The sequence below is a fragment of the Leptodactylus fuscus genome, chromosome 11, assembly GCF_031893055.1.
Source record: "Leptodactylus fuscus isolate aLepFus1 chromosome 11, aLepFus1.hap2, whole genome shotgun sequence".
Taxonomy (NCBI): domain Eukaryota; kingdom Metazoa; phylum Chordata; class Amphibia; order Anura; family Leptodactylidae; genus Leptodactylus; species Leptodactylus fuscus.
Genome location: NC_134275.1, coordinates 79836503 through 79850594, shown reverse-complemented (window position 1 = coordinate 79850594; position 14092 = coordinate 79836503). Strand labels below are relative to the sequence as shown.

General features: G+C 42.0%; 2 protein-coding genes across 2 annotated transcripts; both read right to left on the bottom strand.

Moving 5' to 3' along the window:
- Positions 1-4608: 4608 nt before the first annotated feature.
- LOC142185545 (olfactory receptor 6C74-like) lies at positions 4609-5559 on the bottom strand. The gene has a single exon (XM_075260973.1). The coding sequence runs from the start codon at positions 5557-5559 to the stop codon at positions 4609-4611; it is 951 nt and encodes a 316-aa protein (XP_075117074.1).
- Positions 5560-13054: 7495 nt separating this feature from the next.
- On the bottom strand, positions 13055-14092 carry LOC142185544 (putative olfactory receptor 2W6). Its single transcript, XM_075260972.1, has one exon. The coding sequence runs from the start codon at positions 14090-14092 to the stop codon at positions 13055-13057; it is 1038 nt and encodes a 345-aa protein (XP_075117073.1).

The following is a 14092-nucleotide window of genomic DNA, read 5'->3' as shown; positions in this document are numbered from 1 at the left end:
AGTCTTTTGGCCCAAGATGTTGCCACTGCTCGGGTGGCATGGGCACGGACAAAGTCTGGTACCGGGAGATCTTGAGCATGCAGGGAGCAGATGATGGCTTCTCTGATCCATCTTGCCAGAGTTGGTTTGGATGCTTTGGCAAACACGTTGACTAGTAAATTCTCCGATTTTCGAAAGGGCGCAATGCGTTCCAGATAAATACATAATGCTCTCACCAAGTCCAACTTGTGCATCTTCTCCTCCCACTCCGAGGTGGGAGAGCGAAAAAAGGCTGGTAAGACAATTACCTGGTTGATATTCTGAAGAGTGGGTACCTTTGGCAAGAATCCTGGGACGAACCTCAGCTGTACCTTAAGGTAAGAATCCAGAGGGGAGAGGGAAAGCCCTGACCCCTATAAGAGGCCTGAACACCTCTCCCCCTACCACCTGTCCTATCCCACAGGACAGAAAAAAACACAAGGAGGAGCAGGTTTTCCGGCCTCTTATAGGGGTCAAAGCTGTTAGGTAATTAAAAATTCCACCTGTCCTAACAGCTCATAGGGGCAGGAATACCCCAGTTGTGCTGCTGTTGGGCGTAGGGGGAATATGGAGATAGCAGCAGCCTTAGGAGGCCATAGAGTGACCTGGTGACAGAGTGGGGAGGTGAGTAGCGCAAACAGTACCCGCTGATGATGGTGGCTGTAAGAAGGAGCACTTGGCATCAGATGTGTGACATCAAGTAGGTGGCAGCATCAGAACAGTAGCTGAGACAGGAAGCCAGAAGAAACCGGTGTCTATAGTCAAGATTTGTGTGAGGCAACATGGATCATTTAATCTGATACATCAGACATTGGTGGGTGGAAATCCTGGCTGATCCACACCTGATTCATCTTCACAAAGGTCAGTGTCTCCAAATTTGGGTAGAGAGGTGAGTTCTCCTTGGGGTAACTGATGCCACACTAATGGCTGGGCAGGAGAGCTTTTCCAGGACAGACTCAACCAGTTGGGGCCACAAATGAAGTAGTCCAGTGGATCTTCCATGACAGGTGGCAGGGTGAGCTCTAAGTATGCCACCACCTGCTGGTTCAGGATCTGCTCTGCTGCTGATGAGCAATTTCTTTACTATGTAAATAAAGCTGCTCATCAAAGACTCTAGGCTCAGGGTCCTGCTGATAGAGCTGATACTGCTCCTACCATCCTCCACCCAACAGGTGCCATGGCAGTGCAAGGTGAGCACTCAGGGCCCCACACCCCCTAGGGAGTGGCCAACTGCTACATAGGATGTCTCTAGAGTACATCACTTTGTGCTCCCTCTCAATGGGTGTAAGAAAAGGCCCTCATTTTGGTAGCGAAGGTCTAATGTAGCCATCCCTTTGCTAAATGGTGACAATTCGGAAGGGCCATTTGCACAAGTGACTCGGAGGGACTCCCTGCATCCATCTCCACTGCATACTGCCACGGTGTGTCTGGGTACCTGCCTCATCCTCTTCATCTCCCTCTTGCTATTCCGGTTGCTACTGCTCCTCCTCTCCTGTCACCCATGTAGAAAAATTACCCATTTGGCTACACATTGCTTGTGCTCCAATGTCCTCCTCCTCCTCTTTCACTTCAGCCTCCACAGGGCTCATACCGTGAGATGTAGGCGCCACATCTCCAGTCCCCTGACCAGCCAGATATAAAAGCATCTTCTCCAGGACAGGAATTAGTGGAATGATGTTGTTCATCCTGTAGTACTGGTGACTGAATAATAAAGTGGCCTCCTCAAAAGGAACGAGCAAACGGCAGGTGTCACGTCTGAGATGCCACTGGCTAACATTTAAGTTACGCAAGAGATTATGTGCGTCTGTTTGGATCCTCAAGAAATTGTTTATGGATTTTCTCTGTTCATATAGTAGGTCCAACATACAGAGGGTTAAAATCTAACTGGTGAAAATATCGCTTTTCAGACGATATTGTGGGAGGCCGTGCTTGGCGGTGTATGAGTGGCTGATGTACATGCAAAGTTTTCTTGCCATTTTTATGAATTGCAGATGGGTGGAACACTAGGCGGAGGAGGAGCAGAAGCATCACAACCACTTTTACTGATATGCTAATTAGTCACCACGGTGCTCTCTGGAAGTTTACTGAGCACTGTGTGATATGTGTAATAGGGGAGGTGAGAGTGGGAAGGCTGAGGAGTCACTTCTCCCTGTTTACACATATCACACAGTGCTCAATGAACATCTGGTGCTTTGTGGTGGCTGATTAGCATATCAATAAAAGGACCTGAAAGTTTGTGAACCCTTCAAAACATTGTCTTTTAACCCCTTTTTCAATTTTGCTTTTTGACTCCCTCCTTTCCAAACCCCATAACTTTTTTATTCCTCCGCTCTCATGATGCCACAATTAAATATTCTGCATAATGTACTGGGAAGCTGTAAAAAAAAATTCAGAATGGGGGGGATTTGAAGAAAAAGTACATTTGTGCCACTTTCTTACAGGCTTTGTTTTTACTGTGTCCATGATGCAGTCATAATGACCTGTCACCTGTACTCTATGTTTCGGTACGATTCCAAGGATGCCACATTTTTATACTGTTTTATTTGTATTTTAACCCCTTAACAAAAATCCTAAACTCTGGCAACAATTTTTTTTCTAAAAGTCGCCATACTCCGACACCCGTAACTTTTTTACACTTCCCTGAATGGGGATGCATAGGGTCTCGTTTTTTGTGGGGCCGGGTATACTTTTCAGTTATACCATTTTAGAGAATTTTTGCTTTGATCACTTTTTGTTAAATTTTTTAATTAAAATTTTTATCAGAGGCAAAACCGTGAAAAAATATGGGCTTGGAACTATTGAATTTTTTTTTCCCTGCTACTACGTTTTCCGTACGGGAAAAATAATTTTATAGATTTCAGCAGCCATTTTCGGACACAGGGAGACCTAATGTGTATGTGTTTCACAGTATTTAAGTACTTTTATATGTGTTCTAGGGAAAAGGGGGGGGGGATTTGAACTTTTATTTTTTTACTTTTATAAATATTGTATGTATTTATTAGACCCTCTAGTCAGCTTGAATTTGTGTTGTGTCCAATGGGGCCCAATCACAGGCCCCAGCAGTGAGGCAGAACCTCAAACACCAGTCACCTGTCACGAGTGGATGCTGGGCTCAGGACAGGTGAATATCAGTATTTTTTATTTTTAATCAGCTCCCATGGCCTGGCATCTAATGAAAAGGGGCCCAGGGATTGCCAGGCCCCTTTCCATTAGCAGTATGTATAGTGGTTGGGAAACCAGTCTTTCCCTGACCACTATTATGGTGGGTCAGGGCCCAACTATTTCCAGTTGGCTACAGTTCCTGTACGCTAAGCCACTGTCAAGTGGGCCCCCTCAGGAATTTGAGGCCCTGACACTTTTTCAGATACGCTGGATGCTGATGCCGGCCCCATCAGCAGCCCCCGATCTCACCACGGGGGGTGCCGAATGGGACATGTAGCACGGCTGCACCCCTTGAATCCCGCAGTCATGTTTGACTGTGGCATCCAAAGGGTTAAAACCCCTGATTATAGCTGTGCGATTTGTTACCACGAAGTGTGAGGAAATCTGGATTCGATGTGAATCGAATATTTCCTGAAATTCGGAACAAATTTCTCTTCGCTGGTTTCGATTCACTCATTTCTAGTAATTATGTGCAGCTGCAAATATGATACAATTCTGCTGATAAAACTTTTATATAATTTGCAGCATAGTATCACTGATAAATCTGATGGCTATTTGATAAAAAGGCTCATAATTTTACCATCATAATACAAATCTGTGCATGCCCACAATACTAAAATTAGCAGCAACTGTGACTTACGATAGCTGTCACTGTCTGCAGTCTGTCCCCACATGGGCGCCATTAGTTCATATACATGTATCTCAGTTGAGAGATCATATTATATAACTAGTGCCTCTATATTTCTGAGTGACCCTCTCTGAACCCACAACTGCTTGTTAAGTATTTGAGATTATTTCTATTTTTGTTAATTATGCTGTCCCTAACAGGCAGAGATGGTACTGTCCCTAACAGGCAGAGATGGTACTGTCCCTAACAGACAGAGGTGGTACTGTCCCTAACAGGAAGAGATGGTACTGTCCCTAACAGGCAGAGATGGTATTGTCCCTAACACATAGAGATAGTACTGTCCCTAACAGGCAGAGATGGTACTGTCCCTAACAGGCAGAGATGGTACTGTCCATAACAGGCAAAGATGGTACTGTTCCATAACAGGCAGAGATGGTTCTGTACCTAACAGGCAGAGATGGTATTGTCCATAACAGGCAGAGATGGTACTGTTCCTAACAGGCAGAGATGGTTCTGTACCTAACAGGCAGAGATGGTATTGTCCGTAACAGGCAGAGATGGTACTGTCCCTAAAAGGCAGAGATGGTACTGTCCCTAACAGGCAGAGATGGTACTGTCCCTAACAGGCAGAGATGGTACTGTCCTTAACAGGCAGAGATGGTACTGTCCCTAGCTACCCATATGATACTAATAAAATTGGCAGTAGAGCACAGAAGAAGGGTGAATGGCACATAAACAAAATGCAAAGTACAAAAGCCAAACTTGTGAGGGGTGCAGAGATGGAAAAATCTGTCTCTGTTTTATTGCTTCAGTACTAATTTTTTCCCATTAAATTTAAGCTTTCGGCGTAGGGAAGATTTCACATCTTTATTTTTCAGGCTGTAGATCAGGGGGTTCAACATGGGGACAACGGCCGTGTTAAACAAAGAGAAGATTTTGTTGGAGCCCGTGTTGTTCCCAGAAACTGTTCCTATGTATTGTAAGATGATAGAAGAATAGAAGATGACAACCACCGTGATGTGTGAGGAACACGTGTAGAAGGCTTTACGTCTGCCAGTACTCGAGCTGATTCTTAAGATACACTCGATAATAAAAATGTAAGTAGTTATAGTCAGGATAAGTAAAATAAATATGTTTACATTACCAAAAATTAGCATGTAAAGATCCAACAGTGAAGTGTCACTACATGTAATGTCCCGGATGGGCAAAACATCACAAAAATAATGGTCAATTTCCTTGGAAATGAAACAAGTGAACCTGTAAATGAACAGAAAGGTAGGAACCATCTCTATGAATCCAAATGCCCAGCTAACCGAGGCCAGAAGACCACAGAGTCTCCGACTCATGACCGTGTGATAATGTAAAGGTCTACAGATGGCGACATAGCGGTCATAGCTCATGGCGGCCAAAATGGAGAGCTCATTACAGGTTATCGCACCAAACATGTATACCTGGGCCATACAGGCTGCAGTGGAGACCACGTGGTTGCGTGTTACGAAACTTACGAAAATCCTGTGTAGTGTTGTAGTGGAGGTGGATATGTCTATAATGGACAAGTTGGACAAGAAGAAGTACATGGGAGTGTGCAGGTAGCGATCACAGCAGACCAGGAGGACAATAGTCAGATTTCCTCCAAGACAGATGAGATAAATGAGAAGAACCAGAAGGAAGATGAGAACTTGTAGACCAGGAATATCTGAGACTCCTTTAAGTCTAAAGCCTTCTATTGTGGTCTGGTTTATGGAGCTCATGGATGGACTTGGCTTTCTTTCCTATAAAAATATATAATATACACACATCAGCTCACCTCTATGTATTACTGGTAACATAAAAAATAGGAATACAACCAATGTGGCAAAGCTTTGCTGCTCCTTATTGGCCCTGAGCCAATATAAGTCATGTCCTATTTTTGGTTGTTTTCACAGATTCCTTCATACACCCAAATCCACCAAAGCAGGAGCCCTTCGGATGTGAGATGACAATGAAAAATGGAAGTTTTTTACAGCTGTTTTGCAATGTGTTATCTTCATAGGAATACTGAGCACAGGCAAAAGTGGGGGTGGATGCAAAAATTGGGGCAGGGATGGAAAAGACACAATGCATGTTGGGAAGTTAAGGCAAGGGAGTTCCAGTTGGAAGAGTCAGAGTAACAATATGGCAAGAAGATGTCTGGTAGATTCGAGGTACGTACTGGACGAATGTGCACCAAAGCTCCTTAAACTCCCTGCATGACAGAAATGTTAAAAGCCCAAGCCTTTCATTCAATTTTTATTTATTGGTGTCACTGCATTCTGAGACATCTTTCCTTTCCTTTTACCCTCTGTTGATGTAGCTTTAGGCTTCCTAAGTTGACCATACATTTTAGACTTTAGATCACCAAAATGGCCAAATTTGGCCATTTCCATTAAAAACGGACCCTTTGACTTGACTTCAGGCCGGGAAAACAGTCAAAAATAGGAAAATAGGAAAAGTCCTATTTTTACTGATGTTAAAAAACCCAAATATGTCAATACACCGATAGAATTTTCTGAAAATGGCCGTGTCACATAAGGCGCATTCTATAGTAGCGGAAGCCACTTGTGGCCAAAACCTCACCAGCATGCAGCCACCAATGATACAAGATTATACCGTATATTGTATAAGTATTCTAAAGTATTATATATGTAATAGAACAACTCCGACGTCGCTCAAAGAACAATTCTCAAACTTCTCAAACTCATTTTCATTAAAAATATTTTATTGCTTTAAAAATAAGCAAACCAAGAAACATAAACGTGTGGATCAATATATAAGAATACAGATAATATAATATAGTAATATTTATACTACAAGGTGTATTGGTTGTAGAACCTCTGGGGCGCTGTATACACTGCTAGAACTGGATATTTAACATCCAGTTTGAGGACAGTAAGAGTCAGTGCGCCCATACACATGTCCTGTTGTTATCCATTTTTATGACCTATAGGGTTAGTTTTTTTCTTATTGAAATATAGATCCAGAATTGTACCATTTGTGTCAATTAAACATCATTTTGTCAGTACTGCGAACAAAACGGACATAGCACCCAATGTTACAAGGAATATTTTTGTATCATTTGATTTTGTAGGTTGATATACAGTTGTGGATGTTTTTAAGTGCACCTATGGTCTCTATGCCCCTTCCCTATAGATTGTAAGCCCTTGTCGGTAGGTTCCCACTGTCAGTACCGGTTGGTCCCAATGTTAGTCTATTGTATGTGTTCTTGGGAATTTTGTGTATTCTATGTAACCCTTCTCAAAATGTAAAGTATCACGGAATCAATAATGAGCTAAAAATCAGTAACAATAATAACAAAATATTATAAATAGTAATAATAATAATAATCAATGTCAGAATTCTCAATAAAAGTCATTGACAGCAATTGGAATGGGCTGCATTTTTAGTTTAATTTAAAAAAAAAAAAAAAGAAAAAGTTAGCTTTGGATACACAATGACACCAAAATGATTTTGTTTCTCCGTACATGATGTGTGCAAAAGCAGTAAAACAAGAATCATGGATATTTGGTACGAAAAAAAAAAAAAAAATAATGATCCCTTTATGTTTTATCACATTGTCTCAAAAATAAGTAAAAATTTTACTTAGAAAAATAAAATGAATTCCTAATGTGCCTCAATGTGTCGCCATAAAGCTCGTCTAAACTGCTGAATAATAACAAAAAAAATTGAATTTTTTGAGAATTGTGGCAATGAAAAATGAGTCAATAGAAGGCTCAAAATAGTCCAGATCATAAGGGGTTACGGACGTCACTTCTGGTTTTATTAGAATGTAGTTGAAATTTATCATTTAAAGGAACGGTCATTGTGCAGCTGCTCTATAGGTGACCTTAGGAGACAGGACATTGTATGAGGACGTTGTGTAACACACGGCGGCTACAAAGCAAGGCATTTACCTGATGTGATATGATACAAGATGGAGAAATGACATAATAATATAAGACAATATACACAAGACGTACCTGGTGTAACACGGAGAGCAGACGCTTCTCTGCCGCACACAGGACACCGGCACTTATACATCTCCTGGCCCTGCGGGATGGAATCTTGTGGGATCTGAGCAGGAAATTCTTAGAAAAAATGTAGCAAATTATAAGAAGTCAATTTAATAAATTCTTCTCATTATTATTATGTTCAGAATTTCATAAAACTTTTATCATGTAAGATGCCACCTTAACCCTTACAGAAGACCTTCCATGTCCTCGGTGGTATTTTGACAGTACACGTCCCAATGCCAGAGATATTGGTGACATTAGTTTTGACACCGATATCCCTCCACTGTCAGAAGGGTAGACATTAGAGATGATTGAATACTATTCGAAACTCCAGTTTCGATTAGCACGCACCCATAGGAATGAATGGGCGTAGCCGGCATGCAGGGGGTTAAGCGGCCGGCCGCCAGCAAAGTCAGCGTGCCGGCCGCTTCCATTCATTCCTATGGGTCTCGAATAGTACTCGCTCATCTCTAGTAGACATTACGGGTGAGCACCATTGTCAGTACATGGCAATAGAAGAGGGTAGTCAGCGGTGTGTTGCTCACAGGTCTGTGATGACGCTGAGCTTTAAGGCCGGCCCTTTTGACAGTGGAAGGATATTTGTGCCAAAAGTAATGGCACCAATATCTCTGGCACGGGGGAGCGTACCAGTGTGCTGAATTCAATGTCAGCTTTCTAGCAGTATATAATACCACCACGAAAGGTCCTCTTTAAGGGGGGTTGCCTCATCTCATCAACAAATCCCCTTTCCATAATGGTGTGGTGTAATCCATTAATAGTCATAGGATCAGTGGCCCTAAGTGGTAAAGTCCCCCCCCCAGGAATAGCGGACAGAGATAGGGAAACACTACAATGGTTCACTCACAAGGAGGCAATGTTCTTGATGGTTACAGTATATCCTGAACAGGTAACAAAATTATCGATTACAAAGTTCTCTGAATGAGGGAAAGTCATGAACAGTTAGGACTTGTGACATCTGTGACTATTTGTGATACATCACAACACTGTACAGCATACATACAGTAACATTGCCTTACACAGAAGTACACGGCCTACAACACGTTATTAACTGTGTCATTGAAAGAAAGGCCGTATTCACTGATGTTAGGTGAAGCAATGGTTCACTGCAGGATGCAGACAGGCCCAAGTGGTGGATGGCAGAAGCTGCACAGGGCCATAATACTGATGAACCATCAACTCTCACATCTACAGCCCATGAAGGGGGTGGACGCCTTGTATTTTAAACATGCACAGATAAGGATTATATGACGTGTCAGTGTTAGGATTGGGTCCCGAAGGGTTCTCATCCAGCACATAGCGCCACCTGTGGGCCAATCCAACCCTCGCCCTTGGCATCGTACAGTGAAGTGTCTGGAGTCTAAGTCTAGCTTTCGGACCACTGAGCATGCTCAGACATTTTGGAGCCGCTCAGAGGCTAAGTCCCATTTTTGCCATACTGAGCATGATCGGTGACATCATGGCCACCGCCCTGATGGGAGGGGACTAGCCTTTATATGGTGTGAGCCGACACCTGCCCGGTGCTCACACTTTGACTAAGTACCTTAAGACAGGAGGTTAGGGCCAGGTTCCAGTTAATGGTAGGAGCAGTCTCTAGGGATCTAGGTAGGATTCCTTGGCCCTGCCAGTGGGAATCAGTAGCCCATTTAACTGTCTACTCACTTTATAGCTCCTAGTTGTTGCAGGGGCATGTTTTGTTGCTGACCTGGGGTGAAGGTTAACCCTTGGCAGCCTTGCTGTTTCAGCTGTACTGTGCACCTGTCCAGTGAGGTTAACTGGCAGGGTGTTGTTGCAGCTTGTTCACATTGTGTACTGCACCACATGACTGCCAGTGCAGTTTAACTGGTAGCACACTGTTCAGTCCTTACTGCCGCCCTTCTGGGTCTGTGGACCTCGCTGCAGTGCCTTCCAGACTAGCGGGTCTGTCGTTTAAAAATATTATTTATAAACATATACACAGAACCGTAACAGTCAGCTACATGATAATGTGAGCCACAATTACAGCCTATTAGTTATACCCATACTATACAATTAGTAGGACTGCTTAGCTTCTATACGTGTACACCCCACATGTACCAAACCCCATTTTTCCTCAGCTAACGTAACAGGTCCTGACTTCAATGAAGGATTCTAGAGCGTTGTAAAATATTCTTTATGGTCTTCTCAGTTGCACATCATCTTGTACCAAGCCTGAGCTAGACTTACCCTTGGTTCACATCTGCATTTGGTAATCCTTTCGGGGAGTCTGCATGGGGACACCCCTGTATGGACTACCGAACGCACTGGCAAGCGGTGTGCAGTGAAAGCAAATGGATCCCAAAGACTATAATGGGGTCCATGTGCTTTATGCTCTGCACAAGTCATGCATACAGAAAAGTAGATTGTGAAGTACTTTTCTGTCCACATGTTCCGTGCGGAGGTCGCGTAGAAAGCACACGGACGCCATTATAGTGTATGGGGCCCATTTGCATTCAGTGCACATCGCTTGCCAGTGCGTTCAGTAGTCCATACAGGGGCGTTCCCATGCAGACTCACCGAAAGGATTACCAAACGCAGATGTGAACCAACCCTTACACAAAGGTAACGGAAATGCTTGGTAAAACATTCTATCTCAGTTTTTTTTTCCCTCCATCATAATGCTACTGTATCTGTCTGCTGAGTAAGGTCTCGGATTAAGAAGGTAATGGCCGGTCATTTCTTTCTAATAATTCTTCAACCATTTTTTTTTAAATTGTAAAATTTGAGCTTTTTCCAGGCAAGATCTAAATCAAATGTTTTCTATGGGGAGCGCATGAATTATTATTAGGTTTGGATGCTTTTCTTTCAACACCTCACGATAACAAGCCAGAATCGGCATAATTGCATCTAGTGGGATCAATGCTGTAAAATATATACAAAATTGTTTTTAAAAAAAGAAAAAAAAATAACAAGGGACAAGTAAGAGATTGTTGGAGAGTTTTAAGAGACATTGACAAAAGTTTTATGACAAAAATTCTAAATCCATAAACATAAACCCCTGAATTCAATGATTAAGAGCTGGGGACAATATTTTTCTCGATATTGTGTATTTATTAGGGATGAGCAAACCTATCAAGATGCAAATCATGTCCAGGGTCACCAGTTTATGTTCAGTCCAAACCAGTTTGCTACAAGCCATTGTTGCGAGCCGTATGTGTATGACACTCTGAGGGCTTCTAGGACTCTATCTAACCCTCTCTAGCTCCCCAAAACAAACACAGCCAAAGTGACAGCAACAAATATGGCTAGGGGTAAACGGATGGTAGTCGTTGGTAATATATTATTTAATAACACAGTACTGGCAGATTTTTATCATTTTGATTAATTTTTAATGAATGAACAATTCTCAATGAAAATACAGAGGGACAGCGATCGTACTAGTATCAATCTCCGCACAGAGAACTAAATGATCCTGAGTCTTTCTTTTCTTAGTGGCTGTGACTCCTAGTATCTTTCTCTATCTGCTATGAGTTTGTACGCGTCTTTCTTGAATGAAGTTACTGTATTATCCAGGATGCTGTAACACTGAATTTCCTCATGATGGGACTAGTAAAGTTAGGAGTGTGGCTAGTGTATAACTTCACTGTCCCTGGGAGTTTTGTTAATGCAAAAACGGACTAATATTTTAATGAACAAAAACATTTCAGGGATGAGAATAATGTTGTTAGTTCACTGGGTTTTTGGCTTTTGGTAAGGAAAAACAATAGCCAAAATATGCCATAAATGTACAAAAGGAGTGTATTTGTATGACTACATTGACTGTTCTTGGTCATCTTGGACACTGTGTGACCATTTGGAGGTGCATTACAATAGACCTCAGTGTACAGACTGAGTTCATTTGACTCGTTGTATGGTCCACTACAGTAGCACACACAGTATATAGTGAGTTTATTTGACCATGCACGATGCACTACACTGGTAAATACAGTACAGATTGAGTTTATTTTGACTCATTATATCGTGTTCTATAATAGCACACACAGTACAGATTGCATTTGAATTGGATACTGAGTTTTTGTGATTGTTTGGTGCAACTGCTGCACCTGCCAATGGCTAGACACAGTCTGTGCCCGCAATGCTCTGCAAACGTGTTGTGATGACACAGTTTTCTCTTTCTCAGTCTGTTTATGTCAATGAATTAATTTAGTCTAAGTATTCCTCTCCCGTCCTTTAGATACTACTGCCGTCTATGTCATTGCTACCTCCATAGCTCCTATCTGTCTAATCTCTCCCACACAATATACACCTTCTCTATCAGACTGATAAATAATCAGGGAGCTCAGAACTGCGGTACAAAATGTTTGGTTATCCGCTGTCCTGGGGGCTGCATGCAAGACATTATGAGTGAGCCCATCTTGTGTCACGTGATCCTGTACCCAGATTTTTTTCCCCATGATGGCTGCCATTGTAGTTGGTTCATAAAAATCGAGCCTTGATATGTTTGTTTGCAAAAATTTGCAGCAAATCCCAAACTTCCCCTGCGAACAGCAAACCATACATGACAGTGTCATGTGACCTCAGATGTGGGAGGGATTTATTACCTGTGAGTAGAGAAGGAGGGGTACACAGAGAGTGATGGATCATGGGAAATGTAGTTTGTCCACAGATTCACTGCAGTGATACAAGGAGCAGCAACTCAAATAAAGCCAAACAGAGTCTGCACAAAGGAAGGGTGAGTATATATAATGTCTCTGCGTTTATTTGAAGATCATTTGTTGAACCTTTTACATACTATTTAATAAAGTTTACCTAAAATTTGTGTCACATGGCATAACATGAAATAGACCAGCGACAGATTTTCTGTTAATTAATTCTTCATAGCCCTAATTATTATTTTTTTTAAATTAAATCAATATTTTATAATTATCTCATTGTTACCAAATATCAAATGCAAAATAAAAATGGGCTCTTGAAAAATTACACCATGCACTTAGTATACAAATTAAAAAAATATGCCACAAAATGTTTTTTGTGAAAGCCGCAACAATAACATCATGTATATTACTATAGCATGTAAAAAAAAAAAAAAAAATACATTTAGCAAAAGGGTGAATTATCTGCACAGAGCTGTTTCAGGGCTCTTGCCCCTCATCCTGCACTTTGATCCTGGTGGCCTATTCGAATCTGCATTTGTTCCTGTTTTACTCCTGTGAGGTTCAGCATCTGTACTGTCCAGGACTCCCTAAACTAACATTTTCCCAGGACCTAGACTCTTTTTCAAAGCCCTCTTCACATCTTTATTCTTCAGACTGTAGATCACCGGATTGAGCATAGGGACGGCGGCTGTGTTAAACAAAGAAAAAATTTTCTTGGATTCCAAGGTGCTGCTTAAGTTCGGGGTCAGATATTGTCCAAAAAGAGTTGTGTACAGTAACGTAACCACCATGAGGTGGGAGGAACATGTGTAGAAGGCCTTCAGTCTTCCAGACCTGGAACGTATCCTTAGTATAGAGTGTATTATAAATAGGTAAGACACAAATGTTAGGAGAAATGGCGTCAGTATTATGGGAAACAATACTTCTATGAAGAAAAGCGTCTCAACTACAGAGGTGTCTTCACAAGAAATTCTTATTACGGGGACTATGTCACAGAAGAAGTGATTGATCTCATTAGAGAAATAGCAGGAGAAGCTATATACCATCCCAACAGGTGGAAGAACCTGCAAAAATCCCAAAATCCAACAGGCAGCTGCCAATATCCCACATGTTCTTACATTCATAACCAGGTGGTATTGCAGCGGCTTACAGATGGCCACATAGCGGTCATAACTCATGGCTGTCAATATCGAGAGCCCAAGTCCTTCTAATGATCCGAACATGTACATCTGGGCCATACAAGCCAGAAAGGAAACCCTTTTATCTCTAAATATGAAATTTATAAGGATCTTATGTAAAGAAACTGTAGAACAACAAATGTCTACTATGGATAAGTTGCCCAGGAAGAAGTACATGGGAGTGTGGAGATGAGAGTCCTTACAGGCAACAAGAATGGTCAGGTTACCAGATACAGTGAAGAGATACATCAGGAGAACCAGAAGGAAGATGAGAAGCTCCAAGTGGGGGTCATCGGATATCCCCAGAATGATGAAATAACTGATTGACGTCTGGTTTGTCTGCATTGTGGCCGGGCTGGAGTATCTGAAAGAAACCAAAGCCATCACAACAAGAGGAAGAACATGCAATAAAGCCAAGTCTAATAGACAGCAGCCAATGTTCCCCAT